The 24,454-nt window shown below is 34.1% G+C and overlaps 3 protein-coding genes and 1 non-coding gene across 7 annotated transcripts; 3 read left to right on the forward strand and 1 right to left on the reverse strand.

The window, feature by feature from the left end:
• The first annotated feature begins 1,256 nt into the window (after positions 1 to 1,256).
• Positions 1,257 to 9,488, forward strand: LOC135587061 (protein LOL2-like). 4 transcript variants are annotated; one of them, XM_065116547.1, is made up of 8 exons: positions 1,257 to 1,414; positions 4,699 to 4,812; positions 5,357 to 5,407; positions 5,663 to 5,794; positions 8,637 to 8,746; positions 8,867 to 8,938; positions 9,035 to 9,106; positions 9,195 to 9,488. In XM_065116547.1, exons 2-8 carry the CDS (start codon positions 4,701 to 4,703, stop codon positions 9,234 to 9,236), a joined length of 591 nt encoding a protein of 196 aa, XP_064972619.1. In that variant the 5' UTR covers positions 1,257 to 1,414; positions 4,699 to 4,700; the 3' UTR covers positions 9,237 to 9,488. The 4 variants fall into 4 exon arrangements, with proteins under 4 accessions (XP_064972619.1, XP_064972621.1, XP_064972620.1 ...); XM_065116548.1 differs by having other exon boundaries at positions 1,288 to 1,505; XM_065116549.1 differs by lacking the exon at positions 5,357 to 5,407.
• A 400-nt stretch (positions 9,489 to 9,888) lies between these two features.
• On the reverse strand, positions 9,889 to 9,975 carry TRNAM-CAU (transfer RNA methionine (anticodon CAU)). Its single transcript is given in 2 exon segments — positions 9,889 to 9,924; positions 9,938 to 9,975. It is a non-coding gene; the product is annotated as a tRNA-Met (tRNA).
• A 364-nt stretch (positions 9,976 to 10,339) lies between these two features.
• On the forward strand, positions 10,340 to 11,267 carry LOC135616861 (CASP-like protein 1B1). Its single transcript, XM_065116552.1, has 3 exons — positions 10,340 to 10,599; positions 10,667 to 10,778; positions 10,895 to 11,267. The coding sequence occupies exons 1-3, from the start codon at positions 10,376 to 10,378 to the stop codon at positions 11,123 to 11,125; spliced, it is 567 nt and encodes a 188-aa protein (XP_064972624.1). The 5' UTR covers positions 10,340 to 10,375; the 3' UTR covers positions 11,126 to 11,267.
• A 187-nt stretch (positions 11,268 to 11,454) lies between these two features.
• On the forward strand, positions 11,455 to 12,812 carry LOC103990328 (oxygen-evolving enhancer protein 2, chloroplastic). Its single transcript, XM_009409424.3, has 4 exons — positions 11,455 to 11,815; positions 11,924 to 12,156; positions 12,278 to 12,328; positions 12,405 to 12,812. Exons 1-4 carry the CDS (start codon positions 11,566 to 11,568, stop codon positions 12,663 to 12,665), a joined length of 795 nt encoding a protein of 264 aa, XP_009407699.1. The 5' UTR covers positions 11,455 to 11,565; the 3' UTR covers positions 12,666 to 12,812.
• Positions 12,813 to 24,454: the final 11,642 nt, after the last annotated feature.

Consider the following 24,454-nt stretch of genomic DNA (forward strand, 5'->3'; position numbering starts at 1 on the left):
TTAATGGAATATATTTGAAGAAGATTGAGAGAAGTGGCGGAGGATGTCATCTTATCTATGTCGCTTTCTTTGACTTTTGTAGTTGGCAATCAACTCAAAAGACATTTGATTTTTCGTTGTTCTATCACGACTTTTGCAGCATCTACACATACAACTTCCATATATGTCTCCAGTAAATTTCAATTAACCATTATTAACCATGACTAATTTAAATATCTAAAATATATAGATGAGATAGGTACCTAAAATATATTTTTTTCCTTTCATTATTTTTTCTTTTATCTTTCATCATGTCAATTTTCTCTTTCTTTTATTTCTTTTGCTTTCATTCGACATTTTGAGTTTGAATATACATATACATATATCTTAAAGATTACATTAAATTCTGAAGGATGTTTGGAGATTTTAATGGGTATCAGTATTAATTAGACTTTCGAAATCATTAAATTTTTTGGATTTTTATGTCAAATTTAAATACAAAATAAATGCAAAAATATATTAAAAAATACTCATGATATTTTCCAATCGATACCCCATTTTCTTTTTTTCCCAAACATTATCACAATTTAAAAAATATCTACAATATCCCTCAAAATTTTTTGCTAAATTTTGTTTCTTTTTTCACCAATTTTACACTATTATAGAGTTTTTATTTAGCTTATTTATAATTTTTTTATTAAGGTATTAAAATATTATAAATACTATTAAAAATATTATAAATGATATGATATTATTTCTATTTGATTATCATTGTTGATAAACTATCACGGCATCATATTTTTAGGTTTATATGGTTTAATTGAGGTAATGAGTCTATTTTGATTATTATAGTATTCTTATTATGATGACTAAAATACTGTAAACAAACTAAAAATATGATAGACTAAAATACAATAATAAACGAAAAAAATTAAGGAATAATTCGAATAATTTTTGAATTAGAGATATTATTAAGAAAAAACTAAAATAAGAGTACTGTTTAAAAAATACTTAAAATATGAGTAATTTTTAGGAAAATCGTTCATATAAAAATCAATATAACTTTGAAGATTTTCATAAATAAATATATATATATATATATATATATATATATATATTTATATATAGTTTTAAGCAAAGTTGTGGGTATTTATGTAAAAGGAAATTAACATAGTCATCTCATTAATTCTCGTCATCGTCGTCCTCTCCTATTACCATTGCGATTACGGAGACGTCGCTGTCGTCCTCTCCGACCCGGCGTCATCGTCTCAGTGAGGAAGAAGAGGGGGGGGGGGGGGGGGGGAGTGGGTGGGTTGCATCGAGCGATTCATAGCGGAAGATTGGCTTAAAGAACCGAATTTGCGTGGCTAGAAGGGTTTCTTGTTTCGCTCTGCTCGATCCCGTCATCGGATTGGTGGCCCTTCTCCTCCTCCCGGTTCGTTCATATTCTTCTCTCCGTAATCCCTTATTCGGTGCTGTTTCTGCAAGAAATCTGACAGCTTCGGTGTTGGAAAGCTAATTACTTAGTGCGTTTGTCTTTTTCTCTTTCGATTTCGCTCGATCATTGTCGTGGTAATTTCTTTTGTTTGTTTGCTTTGGGACCTATTGTCTCTCAAGTTTTGGCATACTTTTCTTCGCCATATGTGGATGAATTGACCGTGGAAAAAGGGTATGTGGGAGAAAGCCTGCAAGATGGTAGGCCTAAAGATTCAAGGGGATATATAAAAGAGGAAAATATAAGACGCTATACATAAAATTTTATTCATCATCATATTCCCAATCAATCTACAAAATCACAAGCCATGTAAATACCATGCTCTGACCTAACAATTTCATTAGGAATTCTAGACAAACTGCTCTTATGGGAAGACCAAGCCTAACTGCTTTTGAACTCCTAATCAAAATTTAATTTAATTTTCTAGCATCCTTCCCAGATCTAACTTTAAAAAAATTAAATCGTGGTATGCTGAGAAACCCAATGTCATTTCTTTTGTGTGGTTTGTTCTAATAACTGATTTAGTAATTTCTCAGACTAGTATGATATCGGTACACCAGATGGTAAAACCAGTATATGATGCTCGATATCATGAAATAAAATAATAAGATAGTATAAATGAATGGTATTTTACTGGTATCAAGCTATATGTTTCAGTATTGGTACTTGGTCGATCTTGTGGATACCAGTTTGTACGTTTCTATATGGTCAAGATTTGAATCCTTTGTAGTCACCACATGAAGGTTTCTCCAAAAGCTTTAAACACTATGTCATGCTTTCCATAAGAACCATATATGTACTTGGTCAGTCTTGCATGTTTCACTCAATTGTAACTGATTTTTCTTGAACCATACTCTAAATTTCTTGTCTGTATTTGAGATCACAAAATTAATCTTAATGTAATGCTCGTATGTGAAAAATCTTTACTTGATTATCAAAGCATCATCAAAAAGTTAATCCTGCTTCATGACTTGTTTATATCTCCAATAGTTTTGCTTTTTTACATTAGCTTTGGTTACAACTACACTGAAATCTGCAGCAATGAACAGTTTGTATGATTTTGCAATTTTTTTGTATTAGGAGGTAAAATTACTTTCATACTTTCCATGAATATTACATTGTCTATTTCAAGAAAGTCTATTGTCAGCAATTTGGTTTTAAACTTTGTTTTCTTCTAAAAAAACTCTTGATTAAATATGACTTCTATCTTGATTATGTTGCAACTCGGACTATATTCTTTAGATTCTTATGATTTAGTACATAATTCCATATCTTGCTAACTTGTGTTCTTAGTATAATCAATCTCAATAAAAAAATATTGCTAGTTCTTGATCTTGCAATTGATCACATTCTTCTTCTAGTTCATCTGTTTGTGTGGGAACTGGGAAGAATAATTTATTTTATAAATAATTTTTTTAGTTTAAGCAAGATTCTTTTGCTATCTTTAACAGAAATACATGGATGAATTTTTTCATCGACTATTTTTTGATAAATGAATTGTAATGCTCTTGTATCTTTTTCTTTTGAAAGCATCATCTAGCACGTCTCTTGTAAGCTAGATATTTTAGGCCTTCATCTGAGAAAGATTTTGTGAATAGCTAGGTATCACTTTAATAGACGATAAGATGAGAGAAAATCGCTTAAGATGGTATGGGTATGTGCTTAGGAGACCTCCGGATGCTATAGTCAGAAAATGTGAAATGACTAATATTGGTGGTACGAGGAGAGATAGAGAAAGACATAAAAAGGCTTTAATAGAAACTATAAATAAAGATAAATACTCTGAACTTAACTAAACATATGACCTTTTACATATCTCTATGTAAAGTTGCGACTTACAGTTTTTTTATTGTTATATCTAAGAAAGATTTCATCTTAACTTTACATATCTAGAGTTTTTGTCGTCAGTTCTCGACAAGGAGGATCCAGAAACTCAAGAAATATTATAAATCATACTTTCAATATGTTATTCTAAACGTGATTTGGTTTGAGGCAAAATAAAATTTCACAACTTATTGGTACATGAAAGATTGATAAAGCACATTGATAACTACTATGGATAGCATGACAAAATTTGTAAAATTTATAAAGAATGCTGCATGTGATAACTTCATAAAATAAGATGGCATTGCATTTGTCATCTTTCCACAATATTATTTGTTCCATCTAATTTTAGGGAGAATGTTGAAATATTGAATTAAACTTTTATTAGGTGTTTCAGATTTATTATACAATGTCTAGGAGTTGGAGTTCAGGCAGAATTAGGTTACTTGGTTCTGAGTCTTTATATGTTGGTTAACGTTCACAGTCTACAGAGATATGGTCATGATAACAAAAGTTTTAGTTTGTGTTTTTTCTATTAGCTCTCTTCTTTATGAATTACTAAATTCTTAGGTCTATCATCTTCTAAACATGGTCCATAGCCTGATGAAGCAAATTCAAGTGAGCCAGGTGTGTCAAAAAAAAAAAAAAGGAAGTCAAGTTGCCCAAATGAGCTAGATATGCTAGGTAACCTAAGGGCTAGTCAAGTTGTGGTTTAGTTGACTTAAGGTGAGCTACACAAACACAGATAAACTCAGATGAATAAGCTCCCTTATAGGCAAAGAAGATTTGAACAAATCAAAAGAGAAGACTAATCCTTCCAGATTAACCTTCACAAGAGGGAAGCAATTAAACTATGCATGAAATGGGGAGATGCCACCAAACACACACACACACATGATTAAGAGTTTAAAGAGAGACATGATACATATATATGTATTGCGAGTTTCAGCTTTTGGATTACATTAGTGTTTTCTATTATCATGAATGATAACCTTGATTAAATTGAGCAGATAAATATATAAAATGAATTCCAATAGTCCGTAGCTAATGCACTCTCAATTTAGTGATTACGTATAGAAGAACAACTTTTATGTTTGAAGTGGAAGAAAAATCACTTCTCCAGGGTCTGAAAGTATTACTTTTAGTTAAATAGATAGTAGCAAACCTGGGAGACCATGGTTCGAGCCACAGAAACAACCTTTATATGTACATTAATCATACTCTGCATTGGCAGGAGCTGGTTTGCCCTTTAGATAGTAACAGATGACACTTGTATTACTTCTTTGAGAATTATCTGTGTTCATGTTGTTAGCAGTCTTTTTGGTGTAGTTACATAAATTTGAGATTTAAAAAGCTGCATCGGATCACCTGTTTATCTTTTTGAAATGTTGAAAATGCAGGCATGCAGAGCCAGCTAGTGTGCAATGGATGCCGGACCATTCTTCTTTACCCCCAAGGAGCCACTAATGTACGTTGTGCAATATGCAACACTATGACGCCAACTCCCCCTGCAGGTTCTCTTCTACCTCTTTTGATTGCAGTATTTGATCAAATCTTAAGATAGGAATGCATATTATGGGCTTGTTTATGAAATATTGATCACTGTGGTCTTCGATATGTTCCCACAAATATAACTTCTAAACCTAAAAGTTATCTATTAAAAAATTATGCATTTCAGTGGCAAGTGTCCATTGACTTGCATTTTTAAATGCATTACCTTAGTATCTCCAGCCAGAGTTATAATATGTTGTGTTACGAAGATGTCGAGCTGACCGGTTTTAGACATTTGACATCAACTGTGTCTCAGATGTAGGTTCATGTTATTTTGTTTCATTATCATTTCACTGGACTTTTTGTCTGATAATTGTGAAATCATGAGTTAGAGGTAAATTCTAGACTTGATGGTGAAATTTAATAAATTTAAGTAGTAAAGGGTGACATCTAGAGGTCGAACTTTGGAAGATAAAATATGCCTATTCTTCATGACAGCTGCATCTTTATGAGAATGTAACTGATATTTCTTCTCACAAAAGGATATACTAAAAATTCTTTTCAAAGGAAGCTTCAAGGAAGGAGGGGGAAAGGCTTTTTGGTCCCAGTCCCAAGATGGTATGTGTGCAAGAAATCAGAATATGAAAATCTATTTGTTTCATAATGGGCTAGGTTGATATGCTTCTTCTTCTGAAAATAGATGAATCATTGACTGCTACCTTTGAGCATGATCATTACTGTCTCCCTTTGCTCATACAAATATTTGGACCATTTGGTTACTTGTGGTTAGATTTTTTTCTTATTCTGCTTGGCTTGGGTGGAAAAAATCTACTTAATTAGTTTGTATATGGAATTCTGAGTCAACATTTGCAGGGATTGACATGGCTCGGCAAATGGAAATGGCACAGATAATTTGTTATGGTTGCCGAACATTATTGATGTATACTAGTGGTGCTACTAGCGTAAGATGCTCTTGCTGTGGCACAATCAATATAGCAAGACCAGGTATGTTTTATTTATTTTGATCTCTGGGCACATGTTATCTGCAATATAAAATCAGTGAAGAACATACAATGATTTTCAGTGCTTGCAACAACTTTTTAAGAACCCAAGATACTATTTCTACAACTAGTATTAGTTGTTCTTATATGATGTGAAAAATAAATCATCATTTTGACCATAGGGTCCTTTGGTTCATATCATACACATGCATGGTGCTTGCTTCAAGTTTCTTATGATTCCTTCAGTTCCTACGCATTAAGTTTACCTTTCAGATCATCTGAATCCAATTGATGTAAGATGAATTAGCTATTTAAAGCGACTAAACACATTGGTTTTGTAGTTGTAGTGTATTCACGCATGTGAACTACTTCTGGAAGCATCAAATAGAAAAGGAAGCCCTCATGAATTGAATATCGAAAAGAAAGAAAACAGTAGTCTTTTTACCATTTTGTACAGTTTGAAAATTCACTGAACATGTTCTCTGAAAGTAGAGTTCTTATAAAGTGTTAGTTATATGATGGAGTTACATACATATGCAAGCTCTAGAGAGTTTTTCTTTCTAGTGGAACCAGGAGAAAACATATGATTTTCTAAGTCATGTTGTAACCTGACTACATAAGTTGTGGCATAAAAAATTGGAGACCTTATTTTTTCTCTTCAAACTATCTACTCATGGCATTCTTGCACTATTTTTCCAATACAACTCAAGGTTATTCCTATTATTGTGAAATTTTATTCTCTCCTTAATCTCCAAATTGCATTTACTTTAACTAAATTAGATAATTTTCATTATAAGCAAACCTACTCGATGCCTAGAAATGCCAATTAAGAGCTAGTTTTGAGAAGTGGTGGCAAAAACTTTAGCATGTAAAAGGTAGAACAGAAGAAAGAAAAACAAATGTTAACATCAAAAGTGACTTCAACATATATGGACAATTATAGTTTGCTTAACTTTGTACTTTTTCACTTAAGAAAAGAGAATCTTATTCCTCGAGTTAGACTACAATTTGTTTTCTATTTCTTTCCATCAAAACATTAAATTAGATCTCTTCGGTGACCTTTGTGTTTCTCAAAGTGGTTATACACACATGTCCTAGTATCTCTCTTTTTCTTTTCTTGAACATGACTCTGGCTTCTTAGTTTGGGCGGGCAAGTGAAAATTGAAGTATTTGCTCCTTTGGTATGTATGGGTTGTTGAATCAAATATTTCCTCCACTTTAAGGTGTTGGATGATCATGAAAGCTATTTAGGCTTATCTAGTGTTTTTAAAAGGCGTTCGGGCGAGATGAGGGCTAAACGCTTCATACAACCTCCAAGCGAGGCGTTTCGATGAAGCATCACCCAAGCGCTCGCCTGAGCCCAGGCGTTAGGCGCCTTGGGCGAGTGCTCGAGTGAAGAATGGGTTGGGTTCATGCCTAGTTTGATTGAACAAGCAAGTTAGTTCAATCAAACCAACTACATTGCCCTAACACAACCCAACCCCCCCTCCCGTGCCCTACCTAGCCCTAACTTGTCTTTAAAGTGAAACCATACGGTCGTCGTCTTCGTCTGCAACTTCTTCCGTCACCACCGCCTTTGTTCGCTTCCTCTGCCACTGCCATCTTCATCCATAGCTTCCTCTATCACCATTGCCTTTGTTTACAATTCCTTCATCTGTAGCTGTTACCTTCGTCCGTATCTTCCTCTGCCGCCTTTGTCGGCGGTGTCCTCCCTCGTCACTGTCGCTGCCACCTTCATCTGCAGCTTCCTCTGTCGCCCTCTCCTTCCCCACCTTTCTCCATAGCCACTAGTTACTCGTCTCCGTCGCCCTCTCCTTCCCCACCTTGCCTTAACATACTTTTTGCTTTTCTCTTCTAGACAACATTTGTGCACCTCTGAGACCTAAATTAGAATATATGGTTATTATGGCCATAGTTCAGGCCTTATTACAAGATGTGTTGGAATTAAAGGCATGCGCCTTTTATTTCGTTAGATTGTTTTTTGTGAAATTTGTCCAATCTTGACCAGTGTTGTTGGGTTTAAGAAAGCTCAATGGAGGGAATATATCTGTGTAGGCAACCACAAATTATTGGAACACATGGTTTGTTGTATCTATCATCTTATTTCCCCTTTGGGAGTAGGATCTAGATTGCATTAGTTATATATAGTGGTTGCTGCACTATCACGTAACCTGATAGTTTAAATTCAAAGAAAATTTTGGCTGACTTAAACTGGTTATTACATATCTTTGTTATCATCTAGAGATTTTCTTTGGTTGAAAATTTACTCACACTTTTTAATTTATATGCTTATTCTTTATATTTTGTTTTCTTTAGATAAACCTTTTCCTAATCTACTACCAACCTTCATGTGAGTCCCGTCACCTGGGAATTGAAATTTTCACTTATTTTCTTAGTGTAGGTATAGCCCAAGCTTCATAAAGTAATAGCAAACTTCAAAAGAAAAGACAAATGTAGGAAAACAATTTCCGGCAGTTGCTTCCATTGTTCATATTTTGGTTGTTCAGCAAGTAGGCTTTTGTATATTCTCTATTGAAACAACATTTTGACCTGATGAGCTATCTGGCATCAACAATGTTGTGTGATTTTAATATTAGTGATCTATGGTAATCCTTAGGGTAACAATATAACTTTTTTATGAAGAAAATTTTGTTACTTCTATAATCTTGTGAGTATAAAAATTCTAATGAATTTCCTGTAGAAAGAAGTTATCATAATAAATGTTGTGGACCACAGTAATGCATATAAAAGTTTATGAAATTGCTGGACACTATGTAATTTATGGAACTAATTATTTAGATGAAACTTGCCTATAATATCAAAGTAATATACTACTCACATTGCAGCAAATCAGAATGCTTACCTAAACTGTGGCCAGTGCCATACAACTTTGATCTATCCTTGTGGGGCACCATCAGTCAAATGCGCAATATGCCATTTTGTGACAAATGCTGGGGTATGCCAGAATGATGTATATTTGTTTATTTTCGTTTTCGATATTCTTTTTTTTATTCCATGAATTGATTTTACAAGCTGTAATCATTTTAGTTTGTCTTTTCTTTGCTATTCAATGCAGACTACGAGAGTACCGATTCCAGAGGCACAGAGGCCTAATGAGACTATACCCATGAGACCATCAACATCTGCTGTATGTTCAGCCCCCCATGTCTCATTTGGTTAGATAACATGGTTTTCATCGAATCCATTGAGTTTCATATGTTGACTTTTCTTCTTGTCATTACAGCCTCCCTCTGAAGCCCAAAACATGACAGTAGTTGTCGAGAATCCTATGTCAGTAAATCAAAGTGGTAAACTGGTAATGCTCAATGCTTTTTTGTTTTTCGGATTTCTAATTATGATCTTCCTCACAAAACTTTGTGTGCTATAAAACTTGACACGTGCAGGTGAGTAATGTTGTGGTCGGAGTCACTACTGGGAAGAAGTGATTTGTGCTGGTCTCAGATATCAGCTTGAATGGCATTTATTATTGTAAAAAGCTATATTGGCCAAGTGTGCTGGACTCATTAATAGTTTGAATGATTTGTTCTCCATAAATAATGGTCACAAAAAGGTTAAAGTTTGTTGTCTTTGACATTCACAAAGTGGCTGCAGTGGACTGTAAATTTGTGGTGAGCTGTATGACATACATATGACATCGAACAAGCAACATGTCATTGCATTCATGTGGATCAGGTTCATATTGTTCATTGTCCAAATTTACTCTCTTGATTGTCATGTGTTTCCAATGCTTTTTTTTTTCTTTTTCTTTTTGCTGATGTTTGTCAACATGCTTGCTTGAGGATAATTTTGCAACCGTGACAGTGATCGAACAGGGCACATAATCACTGTCGATGTCAACATTAACTGTCATCATCGAGTCAATCCAAAATAAATAGGAGAGGGAACATTCTTTTCTTCACCACGGTATTTAATGCATCAGCATCTTGAGTTAGAGTGGTAATATATTATTTCAATATATTACTGCTCAAACAAACACCAAAATAAAGAACTTATTATATTATGATATAAAATTAAATAATAAGCAGGAAAGCCCTAAAAATAAAATGATATTTTATTAAGAATAAAAAAACTGTTGGTTGGGGTGAGAGAGGCTCGAACTCTCGACCTCAGGATAACTCGAATAAGCTATGAGACCTACGCGCTAGCCAACTGCGCCACCACCCCTTTTGGTACGCTGGCCAGACAAAATCATATTATTCTTTATAGAGCCATTTCATCTCATAAGCTTTCCTCGGAGGTTGGCGAGTTCAGTGCCAGCAAGTTTTTGAGGCTTACAAGAAAACGATGCCTTCCAAGGAATGATGCACAATGTAACTCAAACTTGTTTGAAACTGTGCACTGACTTCTGAGACATGGGTTTGGCAAGAAAATATGACAGTTATACATTAATTAGATGACTAACCAAGTTTTGGGATGTTTGAAATCCATAAGAAATGATGCAGTAGCGCAGTGTTTTAAGAGTGTTGATTACTGTTAACTTGTTTGACTCGGTGGAGGCATTTCATCTATATAGCATCAGTTCCCTTGCTGTCATGCAATCCATCAAGTCTCTGTATCTCCAGCCATGGCAACGGAGAATGGGAAACAGGCGGAGGCCGGGAGCAGACAGTCGCAGCCTAAATCTAAGCTGCTTCTGTCACTAAGGTTGGCAGCCGTTCTGGCCACAGCTACAGCTACTGTGGTCATGGCACTGAACAAGCAGAGCACAAGGATGGCAGTTGCTGTAGTGGGCACTTCTCCCATCCTCCAGACCTTCACTGCTGCGTTCCAGCAAACCCCTGCGTTCGTGTAAGCTTCTCGCAATCAACTCTACCCTCTTATCTTACATGCAGCTATTTCTAAATGCTTTCTGCAGGTATTTTGTCATTGCCAATGCTATTGCAAGCTTATACAACCTACTGGTGCTCCTCCTGCGACCATTCTTAAAAGCAAAGCCTCGTGACATTTTGGTGCACCTTTTGGATGAGGTAAACAACAGCTAAAAGTCTTCTAGCAGCTTACGTTTCTTGTGTATCAAATCCACGACTCTGTACTTTGCGACAAAGGATTCCTCTGATCGGTGATATGTTGTGTGGTTGCGCAGGTAATATTTGCTCTAGTGGCGACCGGTGCAGCTGCTGCAGCATCTATGGCGGAGTTGGGAAAGAATGGCAACGTACATGCGAGGTGGAACCCGATATGCGACAGGTTTGAAGCCTTCTGCATCCGTGGAGGGTTGGCACTCATGGCGTCCTTCGCTGGAGCTCTCCTACTCCTCCTCATGAATGCATTCTCTACCTTCACTCTCCACAAGAGCGTGCTGAGCCAGGATTAGTCCCTCGTCTTACCTACCATTCACAGCCATATATATGTACTCTTGGGATTAGTTCCTCAGAAATGTATCCTAAAATTCTGTTGTCTGAAAGCTATCGAGTTGGTGAATTAAAGGAAATGGATTCGGGAAATTTGACTGCTGCTTTGTGATTTAAAGTAATTTAAGGGCCTTAATTCAAATTAGGAGTAATAGAGTTCTTAAGCGCATGACACCAAAGGAAGACAGGTCGGAGATCGAGTATATGTGAGGTTCCACCTGGACCAATCAGAGGTTCTGATACCTAATCCAATCCAAAGATCTATCCGCAATTCCTTGGCTCATGAATCGCTCTCCTCCACTCGCCACAAATCCAATAGAAGCCAATCACCGCCCCCTCCAAGGCAACAAGAGCAGCAGCATCTCGCGAGGAAGAGTGGTGAGTGAAAGAGAGACAGAGAGAGATGGCCTCGACTGCGTGCTTCCTCCACCACCCTGCTCCCTCGGCCGCCGCCTCACGGACCTCGCGGCCGCGCCTCGTGCCGAGCGTCAAGGCTAACCAGCTTGCCTGCAGGGCCCAGCAGAAGCAGGCCGTTTCCGCCGACGACGAGAACGGCGCTGTCGTCTCGCGCCGCCTGGCACTGACCGTGCTCATCGGTGCCGCAGCAATTGGTTCCAAGGTCTCGCCTGCTGATGCCGCCTATGGCGAAGCTGGTAATCTTTCCGAATCGCAAACAACATAGATGCTTTATATAGCTTAGAAATGCCAGAGAAGCCTTCTGCTGCCTTCCATTACTTGTGATAGCCGTCGCACTGGTGCAGCTAACGTGTTCGGGAAGCCGAAGACCAACACGGATTTCCTGCCATATAAGGGCGATGGGTTCAAGCTGTCCATCCCCTCCAAGTGGAACCCCAGCAAGGAGGTGGAGTACCCTGGTCAAGTGCTGAGGTACGAGGACAACTTCGACACCACCAGCAACGTCGCCGTCATGGTTACCCCGACCTCCAAGAGCTCCATCACCGACTACGGCAGCCCTGAGGAATTCCTGTCGCAGGTAATCACTCACCTCTAACCTTGGAGATCATTAGAACTACTGCCGTATTCTTAATGCTCTGAGACAGTCCAATACCAAATCGGATACACAGAGTTGACTGCTACTATGCTTCAATTTTCAGGTGGATTATTTGCTGGGAAAACAGGCTTACTCCGGCAAAACAGATTCCGAGGTAAATTAAGATGACCACCACCCGAACTACTTAATTTCTGTGTAATCACTACATGACGACGCGTTGAATTCAATAGGGTGGATTCGACTCTGATGCTGTGGCAACCGCAAACATCTTGGAGACCTCCACACCAGTGATCGACGGGAAGAAATACTACTTCATCTCGGTTCTGACGAGGACGGCCGACGGAGACGAGGGCGGGAAGCATCAGCTCATAACAGCGACTGTCTCCGGTGGTAAGCTTTACATCTGCAAGGCGCAAGCTGGTGACAAGAGATGGTTCAAGGGTGCCAGGAAGTTCGTGGAAAGCGCAGCGAGTTCCTTCAGCGTTGCATAAGAAAATTCCCTCGCGGGCCTTGAATTCCTGCTGCTGTGAACGAGTTGAATGCTGCTGCGACTGCCAATCTGTAGGATAAGAACGTGTTTATTTGAATTGTCGGATGTAAAACCTTTTCCGTCTCTATAAATTCCTACAATTCTCTCCTGTTTTGTGTCTCCACAACTAAAAGGGGCTAAACAAAGACGCGGTATATACGAATGATTCAGGTAGATAGATGTCTTGTGCAGAAAGATTCAGAAACTAGATCAGATACAAGAGAACTCGGAACGTTTGATGATTACAGAACCTTTTCATCACCATCTGTTGCATGCTCACAGAATACAGATTAAGCTCACAGCAGTTCAAACCTTGTTTGAGCATGAGATCGTCGCGTGCTATCCAAATGCCTCCACTCTGCAAGCCAGCACAGGAGTGAGGAGGCAAGAGAAGATGGAGTTCCTCATCTTCGTCCTCATCATCATGTCGATGATCCACTGGCAATGCACGACGTCGCACAGAATCCGCAGGACGCCTCGCTGATCGTGCCCGGACTCCAGTGCCGCCAGCTCCAGCAACACCATGAAGTAGGGATGCGTGACCACCTCGGTGTGCACCGTTATATATATATATATAATATCACTTAATTATACTTGTTGAATATACTTAATTATACTTGTTGAATATAAGTGACAGAACGAGCTCTCTTTTATTTTTCTCTTACGTGTTTCTCTCAAACTGTTCTTTGAAATTTCACTTTAGCCTCAATCCCTCTCCATATATTTGTTTTCACTGAACCCTACTATTAAGTCCTTTCTCGAGTTTACTTTTCTACCACAGAAAGAGATTTCAGGACATTTAGGACAGGGTGAGTGGGTTCATTCTATGAATTGAGGCTAGTCCAGTAATTAACTAGTATCAAAATCATATGGATGATAATTTATTTCTCAATATCTCCATTGGTAAAGAAAAAAAAAATTTAGACTATGGATTATAATAATCAAGTTGGTGCGTTTGGGATAAAACTTTTCAATCAACTTAGCTATAAGATTTGAAATACTTATTTTTCGTGGCTCGTGGAAATGCAACAAAAGTATCGATTATTATAGATAAACGCATCATAAAGAGATGAAAGATATTCAATATATATTAAATAGGTTTATTTTTTGTGATATCTTTGATTACATGTTCTAAATTAGCTTTAGAGATTTGGATTACTACATTGCTTATTAAAAAAATATGACTTACTTGAATATCAAAATTTATATTAAGAGATATTACTCTTAGATTTAGATGAGCCTATTTCTGATACACTTACACGAATGAAATATCATTTACTTGTGTGATGTTCAAAAAAATATATATTTCTTATATGACATCTATTTAAAGATGAGTCCGACAACTATATTTAATAAAGTTAAAAATCATTAGTTCTTCAAATGATAAAAATCTTTATTTCAAGAGATACAAAAATATAGTTTTTATTAGTAGATATCAAATAATGATAAAGAGAAAGAGAAAGATGATGTTAACCCGAAGTTAGAATTTTTTTTGAAAAATGATGCGATTTTTATAGAGTTTTACGTTCTCGGTTATCGCAAGACGATCTAATAAGATATGTTTTGGAAATAGTTTTTGTTTTTAATTTTTACTGTATATGTGATGCTCTTTAAGGGTTCCCAACATTATGATCCTATCACAATGCAGAGCTATCATATATAGTCTAGTAGATCATACAGAATCTTAGATGCATATGTGAATGAATTAATAAATGTAAATGAATGATCATGATTGTATATGTATCCCTGTCGAGAGCAGGTAGGGCAATTCGCTTCGAAGATTATCAGTGTTGAATCTCGGATTTTGATGATTAAACCAATTGACAAGTGTTTATGTTTTAATTTGTGTTTTGAGTGACACAGGATGCTTCGATCAGGATGAGACAATTAAAGCAGGAAGAATCATGTTATGCCGGAGGAAAACATGTCAGAAGATTGGATGTCGAGCCGGAGGATCAGTGGACGTATCGACAGAAGGCTTCGGGCCATGGATTCGGGCATCGGGCCAAGAAGAGCGAATATTATGCCAAGGATATCGGAGTTGCAGAGTCAACTAGCCGATTGGGCAATAGGCCGCAAGAGAGGATGATGCACCGAAGAATCGGACGAAGCGTCGAGAGACCAATGACATGCCGGACAATATGATTAATGCTTAGTATTAATTGTCTAGATCGAAGTGTGTTTTACATATGCAGGATTAACTACGATAGCAAAGCATGAAGCAAAATGAAGTCCCGGAGTCAAGGACGCGATTTTGTTGGGAGTTCGAGAGTTCATCGGAAGTCCGGATGTTCATCAGAAGTTCTGTCGAAACCAGCCAAGAAGTATCGGAGCTTGCCAGAGAAGCTCGTTGAAACTCACTAAGAAGATCATCATAAAGTCCAGGAGCTTGCTAGGAGTCCACCGGAATATTGCCGAGAGATCGTCGGAAGATCGCCGGAAGCTCGCCGGAAGAAACCAGACTTATCTTGCTTAGATTATGTCTTAGGAATCGTTGTTAGCATATAATTAGAGTTATGATTGGGACATAATCCCATCAATTCTGTTAGGGGCCAACTGGGCCCAAAGTTAGACTGATTTGGGCCAGATTCAAGGCCCAACCAAGGTGTTGAAACCTTGGTCGACGATGGCATCGCCTGGGGAATAGCACCCCAGGAAACCTGGGCGGTGGTATCACCGACAGTAATGCTGCCAGTGGTGGTACACCCTTGTTCGGTGGTGGTACTGCCTAATACCAGTTCCTGCGGCGATAGTACCGTCTAGGAACGACGGTGGTACTGCTAGTACCCAGGAAACCTGAGATGAGACCTTTTTAGGCTCCAAGTTTGAATCAACTTAAAGCCCATAAATACTTCTCTCATCCCTGGTTAAAATACACAAGCACTGAGAGTTTAAAAGTGAAGAAACGTTGCTGCAATCTCTTTAAAAATTCCCTCATCTACTCTAAGTTTAGAATTCTATAAGAGGAGTGAGTGCTTATAAGGGTTGTCTCCTAAACCCATGAAAAGGAGAAGAGGGGTGTAAAAAGGAGGTTAATCTTCGCCTATTAAAGGAAGATCGATAGTGGATGTCGGTAGCCTCGACGAAAAAGGAATCGGCAAAGTGGATGTAGATCATGACAACCGAACCACTCTAAAATCTGGTTTACATTTACTTCTTGTTATTTATCTTATTGCAAACTGAATTCCTCCTTCACTATGTTTTCTTACAATTTCAAGTTAACATCTTTACGAAACCGATTTTATCGAAACGAAACATTTTTGATGATGTGATTTTATTATTGTACTAATTCACCCCTTTAATGTCGACCCTTTCCTAACAATTAGACCATCAGACGTGATAGTTAGATGGTTCCTTCGTCAATTGTTGGGAGGAACGTGTCTCCACTTGGACAAGTGAGGGATGTCACTCCATCTATTATTAGGAGTGTGATATTGGTTCTCTTCATCCATTGTTGGGAGGAATCCCTCTTAAAGTATGTTTATCCATCCGTTATTGGGAGAGTGCATCATCGTGTGTGATGTACACCCTTGTTATCTAACTATTATGTATGTATTACATGCGACCGATGCATGATTTTATTTATTACATAAGAATTATTATTTTTTAATACATGAGTTTTATAATTAATCAATATACTATCATTTTATATTAATTTATTGATATTTATATTTATTTTATGAATATAGAAAATTATCTTTATGATTTTTAAGAGTTCCTATCAATATTTTTGGTTGTTGATATATTTTTATCTTATATTTATTTTTAGAATAGTTTACTACTTTACAATATATTTGAGGCTTAACTAGAATATATTTTTTCATCAGTTATGCCCTATCAAGAAGATGTGATTTTTTTAATTAATAAAATATTTATTATTGTGAAGATAGGGATTTGAATTCAAGAATGAAAAAAAAGGAGTATTTTTTTATGAATTATGAATAATAAAATAAAGATTTATTATTTTTTAATAAATATAGGATGTGACTATATATATATATATATATATATATATATATATATATATATATATATATATATATATATATATATATATATATATATTGAATATCTTCTTCATATATTTACTTATGTTAACTTTCATCCAATATTAAAGTATTGACCAATATCTTTATATATTGAAATATTAAATATTTAAAACAGTTATATATTAATTTTAATAGTAAATTGAATTTTAAATTTTTATATATTTATTTTAGGCAAGTATTTTCTTATTATATTTTTTATACATTTTAAAAGTTCCCTTTTATTTGTAAGATACAATAGGTGATAGTAATGGGTGGATTATCACTTATCGACCAAAAAAAAAAAAAAGAAGTTCAAATGATAAGCTTGACTCCAACTCTCCAAGGAACTTAGACAAATGATTATCACTTATATATATATATATATATATATATATATATATATATATATATATATATATATATTTATATATATATTGTTCCATTTCAAAAACAATATGACCTCATCCAAAAAATAGCATAACTTATCCTTCACTTTTTTGAAAAAAATCTTAAATTTTCAATAAACCTTTAAAATGATTTAGAAAGGTCTAAATGATCCCCTTTATTTTTTTCTACTTTTAAAATTTTAAAATTGATTGTTAATCGTGCTTTAGAACAAAAAAAATACTCTTAGGTATCCAATTAATCTATTGCATCATTATAGGCAAGTCGATATGCTATATTGTTTTTATAGATATGCCTATTTAGTAGATCTTCATAGATTTGCTTAAACAACCAATAAAATTCACCATATTTACTATGCTAATTATTGAGAAATGAATTTGATAAACAAATCTATGATGTCATAGTGAATATGCATATCATATCTATTATCATGATCCAATAGATCAATAGGAGATTTTATGTTTCGAGCAAGCGTATCACATAGTAATCTCTGTTCTAAATGAGCTATAAAAGGCTGATGATGTCTCATGTTGCATACATAGCAAAGATGGATAAGCGACACTTAGCTTTTCTCTTGTTTTTGCTTGGGAGTCTCCTCGTTCAAAGCGAAGGTAAGTGGTCTCATTCTCTTCTTCTTCTTCTTCTTCTTCTTCTTCTTCTTCTTCTTCTTCTTCTTCTTCTTCTTCTTCTTCTTCATATCTTAAGTTTGAATCCTTCGACCGATCACAATAGAAATTTCAGCAAAAATAATTCTTCAATCTACAAAATATCATGTTAAAAAATTAATTAGAGAAATAGGAAAACAAAAACATGCATGTTAAAAAATTATTTCTTCTTCTTCTTCTTCTTCTTCTTCTTCTCTTAAGTTTGAATCCTTCGATCGATCACGATAGAAAATTTAGCAAAATTCATTCTTCAATCTACAAAATATCATGTTAAAAAATTAATTAGAGAAAAAGGAAAACAAAAACACGCATAGCAAAATCATATCTGAAGTTTCTCCTTCGAACAATAGATTGCTCCGACGTATTAATTTTGTGATCTTCCAAATATACCTACCTTGTATAATTTATAGTCTCCAAATTTACGCACATCACCTTATGTGAAAGCTTTTCCTAATCGAGTCTTGAAAATGGAATTGTGGTGAGCACTACACAAGTCTCTTACAATAGAGAAAATGATTTGCTCAAAAATCAAGTCCATCATTTGTTGGTTTAAAAGAAAAAAATAAAAAAAAAAGATAAAATTATTATTGCACATTATGAACGTTCAACTAACAACTAACTTCTTATAGTTGGAGAATTCGATGCTTTAATCATATCTAATCTCTTTTCTTTTCTTTTGATAGCTCGAAATGTGGTGGTACTTCCTTGCACTAGAAGACTAGGATGTTCTTCAGGTGATTGCATATGCTGTAATAAAACCGAAGAATGCTTCGGATCATTCGACGACTGTTATCCCCATTGTCCAACAGACACTCCGACCGATCCATGAACCCTCTTATAGAGTACTCTTGTTGAATAAAAACTCATATATGCTTATGTCCAACAATGGATGAAAGATGTGTGTTTTGGGAGAAGCTAAACAATAAAGACGAAAAGCCTCGTCTTATTTAATTATGCATGGTGTATCTTATCTTCTTTTCGATGGTTACTTCTACCGAATCTTCAAAGAATTATTATGAGCTATACACATTCCAAAGTGGATAACGATATCATTAGATTTATGTTCATCGAGTAGTCAGATTTCTTTATCCATAAACGAGTGTGTCGCATCTATCGTATGTCGATCGAACAAACCTTCAAGAAGCCGTATGAAATGCTATCTTTGCATTTGGATTTCCTCGATGTATTTATATCTTTATTTTGATCCAAATTATCATTATTTTTAGAGTTGATTATATATGGTTGGATTGTTTTGATGTCTTTGCCTAGACCAATATTTTCACATCCGTGCCCTATTTCTCCACTAGAATTTTCTAAATTTCTACACCAATCATTTTTCTTAATTTAGATTATAAATAAGAAAATAATTAAATAATGCAGAAACCCTAATATGAAATCCAAGAATATTTTTTTTTGGACTTTACTGGTCATTAAAAAGTAAAGCAATGAACCAATAAAAATTAGCAAAAAAAATAAAGAAAGAAAAAGAGGAATTATGAAAAACAATCAATAAATGTTTTTCATGACCTAATATTTATGATAAAAGATTAAGATGCAAAAGTTATTCATTGAGATCATGATTACCTCAAAGATAAGTCCATTATTTAGTTGTTTGAAATAAAAGAGATTAACAAACGTATTTAGTTCGCTAAATATGAGATGGTCGAGGCATTGCAATATATTGCAACTCTTAAGGTATTTCAAGTCTGTTACATCTTTAAGACTGTCACAGTATTAAAAGTATCACGATGTTTCAAGTCTACCATATGTCTTAAATAATAATGACAATCTAAGTTTGTCGCATCTTTGTGACAACCATAATATCTCCATATGCCACATCTTATATTGCCACAATGCCTCTACGTGAGCTACCATGGCAAAAATTATGTTGAGAATATATCCAACAAAATTCAAAATATTAAGTTAGCTCGATGATTTTTTTTTTCTAAATATCTAAAGTGACCCTAGCTTTTTAAGCCATTAGACATGCCTAAGTGGTATCACATCATCGTCTAAGTGACTAAGCATACTTATATGATACCACATCATCTCTTGGCTAATTGAGCTCTCATGATTGACTAGACTAAATGTGTTTGACTTGTGTCGAATTCCGATTGACCGTCAAATATAATCATACCACAAGTGATTTTAAAATATGTCTCTTGATACAATGAGTTTGATGTGTGTGATTTTATTGACAATGATCATTCTTGAATGTCGAATGTACTTTGGTTAAGCTATATATTGATATAATTATAAAAATGACATATAAACAAGAAAAAGACTTTTAGACCCACACTCAAAAAATGGTTATCATCATCGATAAAAAAAAAAGATATTTTTAACTTTTATATTTTGATAATGAATAACACCACTAATGAGTTAAATGAACTCACTATTTCATTGCAGGTAATGAGTGGAAGCATTCTCAAACAAAGAAAAGTTTCACATAAAAAAAATGGAATGCAAACCTTTTTTTATTTTTTTAATGCAAAACACATTAGATAACTTGAAAGGTTTAATGATTAGAGAACCATCTCAACACCATCCGTTACATGTTCACAGAATAGTGACACAGATTAAGCTCACGGCAGTCCAAAACTTGTTTGGGCGTGAGATCGTTACGTGCTATCCAAATGCCTCGACTATGTAAGCCAGCGCAGGAGTGAGGAGGCAAGAGAAGTTGGAGTTCCTCATCTTCGTCCTCATGACCATGTCGATGATCCAGTGGCAATGCACGACGTCGCACGGAATCCGCAGGACGCCTGCCGATCGTGCCAGGACTCCCATCCCCACCGTGAAGTAGGGATGCGTGAGCATCTCGGTGTTTTATTGGAAAGGAGTAAAATTTTGTTTTGAATTGGAATAAATCTTTAATAATTTTGGTCAGTTTTGGAATTGTATCATCTTCTTTATTATTTTTATCGCTTGCTAAAAAAATATATAGTATAATATATTACCTATTTTATTTTCAATCAAGTACTCATTTATTCTCTTAGATGAAAAACTTGTCCATACGAAGTTTTATAACCTTTACCATCAAACTTATCTCCTCAATTGTTTCTCGTGATCAAATGCTCTTTCACCTTTAGAGCAAGAGATCGATGACTCAATAGAAGTCTCATTTATGTGATACCATGGTTTTATTATGCTCATGACCCTATCATTCATTATTATAAACTCCTATTACTGGCACTCGAAATTATTTTTGATGGTATATAACCCCCATATGTTGATAACTAAGATTTTCATCCAATACAAAGTTTGATGCACGTACGAAAGACTCGTCTCTATGGTACCATGACATTCACTCTTTTGAATCTATGACCCCTTTTACCATAATGTTATTCACCAATATAGAGCTCCTAATAACTCCTATCTATATCTCTATACGATCAAGTCTCTTATGGGACTTCAATCCATATATCGTATTGCCTCAAATTGTTCACACCATCACTTTCTCAATCTCCTTTTATGTCCCAATTAATATTTAAAATATTTTTTTTAATAATTATTTTTTTATATATTTTATATTTTAAATAAGTTAACTAGATAGAATTTTAGAGATAAAAATCTCTTGATTTAAATTATTATTTTATACGTATAAATAGATAACACACACACACACATATATATATATATATATATATATATATATATATATATATATATATATATATATATATATATATATATATATATATATATATATATAAGTCTAATTATTCAAGCCTATAGGACTTAAGTCAAATAGTAGTTCACGATCTTTTCTTTTTCACTTTTCCTCTTATATTTGGTTTGATACTGGACTATTAGTACCTTGTAACTATAATTTGAGAAAGGATTGTACTTATATGATCTCTCTCTTTCTTCACATAGATAATCTCTGTATTTTAATATCTTATTGGTAAAGAAGATAATCTTTTTCGACTATAAATTATAATAGTCAAATCGATGGGTTTGATATTAAACTTATTAATCAGTTTAACTATAAAATCTAGAAGATCTGTTTAAAGTACTATCTGATAGGGGAAGCTCTATGAGATATGGTTGGTGGCAATGCAATAATAGCACTAAATACAAAAATTGATTTTATGTTAAAAAAATCTATTTTTCATGATCTCTTTGAATACAATATTGGTTACAAATATCAACTTTAGAAATTTGAACCACTCTTGATATTACTTAATAATAAAGAAAAAAAAATCTGGACTTTAGAGATTTATCGAAGGTGATCTCTCAATTGCTTAATATTTTTTGAAGATTAAAAATTTATGTTCAAAGATATTACTCTTAGATTAGAGCCTGACACATTTATGTGATCTTAGAAGAGAATATATTCTTTTTATTATATCTATTCAATGATGTATTTAACAATTATCCTTAATAGAATTAGAAAATCCTAATTGATGATAATTTTTATTTCAAGGGGAGATAGAGATATTCTTATAAAAAATAAAAAAATAAAGATAAAAAGAAGAAAGATGATATTAATAATAAGCCAGAATCTTATTCAAACAATAGTACATATATGTGTTTAATATCTTCTTCATATATGGTACTTATGTTAACCTTCCTCCAACATTCAGGTATTAACCAATTTCTTTATATAACATAGAATTTAAAATAGTTAGAACAAAAGTTTTTCTATTTTTAAAATTTTAAAATCTATAGTTAAGGGTGTTGAGGGTGTTTTAGAACACAAATTACTCTTAGATATCCAATTGATCTATTGTATAATGATGAGCATGTAGAAATACAATATTATTTTAATAGATGTGCCTATTTAGTATATCTTCATAGATTTGCTTAAACAACCAATAAAATTTGCCATATTTACTATGTTATTTATGTTCATTTCTCCATGAAATTATTGAGAAATCAATTTGTTAAACAAATCTATGATGTCATAGTGAATATGCATATCTATTATCATGATCCAATAGATCAATCGGAGATTCTATGTTTCGAGCAAGCGTATCACATATTAATCTCTGTTCTAATAGAGCTATAAAAGGCTGATGATGTCTCATGTTGCATACATAGCAAAGATGGATAAAGTACGCTTTGCTTTTCTCTTGTTTTTGCTTGGGAGTCTCCTCGTTCAAAATGAAGGTAAGTGGTCTCAGTCTCTTCTTCTTCTTCTTCTTCTTCATTTCTTAAGTCTGAATCCTTCGACCTTCTTCTTCTTCTTCTTCTTCTTCTTCTTCTTCTTCTTCTTCTTCTTCTTCTTCTTCTTCTTCTATTAAGTTTGAATCCTTCGATCGATCACGATAGAAAATTTAGCAAAATTAATTCTTCAATCCATAAAATGTCATGTTAAAAAATTATATCTGAAGCAAAAAAACATAATATGGAATCCAAGAATATTGGTTTTTTAACTTTACTGGTAATTTAAAAATAAAAAAATGAACCAATAAAAATTAGCAAAAAAATAAAGAAAGAAAAAAAAGGAAGTATGAACAACAATCAATAATATTCACATTAAATGATTAAGCTGCAAAAGTCAACGTGATTACCTCAAAGATAAATCCATTATTTAGTTGTTTGAAAGAAAAGAGATTTAACAAACTTATTTAGTTTGTTAAATCTAAGATGGTCAAGGCATTGCAACTCGTTGATGACTAAGATATTTCAAGTTTGATACATTTTTAAGACCATAGCGTTAAAAGTTCATCATGTCTTCGATATGATCGTAATATTTCAAATCCATTATATGTCTTAAATGGTAATGATAATCTATGTTTGTTCATCTTCGAGACGGTCATAATATCTCTATATGCTATGTCTCAATGCCTCCGTGTGAACTATCATGGGAAAAATCTATATCGAGAATGTGTTCAATAAAGCTCTAAGAGGTCTCGATAAATTTTATTGTTTAAAATATCTAGAGTGACCCTCCATGCATTTTTTTTTGTATTACTCGTTGGGAGCTTTCTAATTCAAAATGAAGGTAATTAGTTTTATTTAATCATTTATACCTTCAATTAGAACACATTAATAATTCACATTAGAGAATTTAGTTAATGACATGTTAAAAGAAATTAGAGAACAAGGGGGAAAACATGGATCCAAATCTTATGTGAAGTGATTTTAATTTTATTTTCCAAACTCAAATTAAATGTCCACGTGTCAAGTGGTTTTAATTGTCATAATAATGCCTATCACATTATTTACCAAATACTGATATCCTATCAAAACACAACATGAATCTTAAATCGAATAAAAATATAAAAGGAAAATATCTAATAAAAAATTAAATGAGTAAATAATCATGGCTCTCAAAAAGGTATATTTATCAACAACAAAAATAGTAAAATCATAAACCCTAATTATTTCATATCTGCTACATAGATTTTTTCTACCTTCATTAAGATTTATAAAAAATTATATATTTAGATAAATTTTTAAAAAAATATTTAAAATATTTATTTATAAATTTTATTAAAATCTTTTTACATCTTCTTCGACCTCTCATCGTACCACTAAATCAATCATTTGGTTGGTCTCTTCTAATCACTATATCCATAGGTCTCCTAAGCACATATACCGATTGATAATTAGGTGCAAATAATACAAATAGTTATGATATAAATAATATAAAAAGTTAGATATTTATCGTAGAATTAGTTTTGATGCCTTCGTCTGTATCT

Source organism: Musa acuminata, chromosome BXJ2-7, assembly GCF_036884655.1.
Source record: "Musa acuminata AAA Group cultivar baxijiao chromosome BXJ2-7, Cavendish_Baxijiao_AAA, whole genome shotgun sequence".
Classification (NCBI taxonomy): Eukaryota; Viridiplantae; Streptophyta; class Magnoliopsida; order Zingiberales; family Musaceae; genus Musa; species Musa acuminata.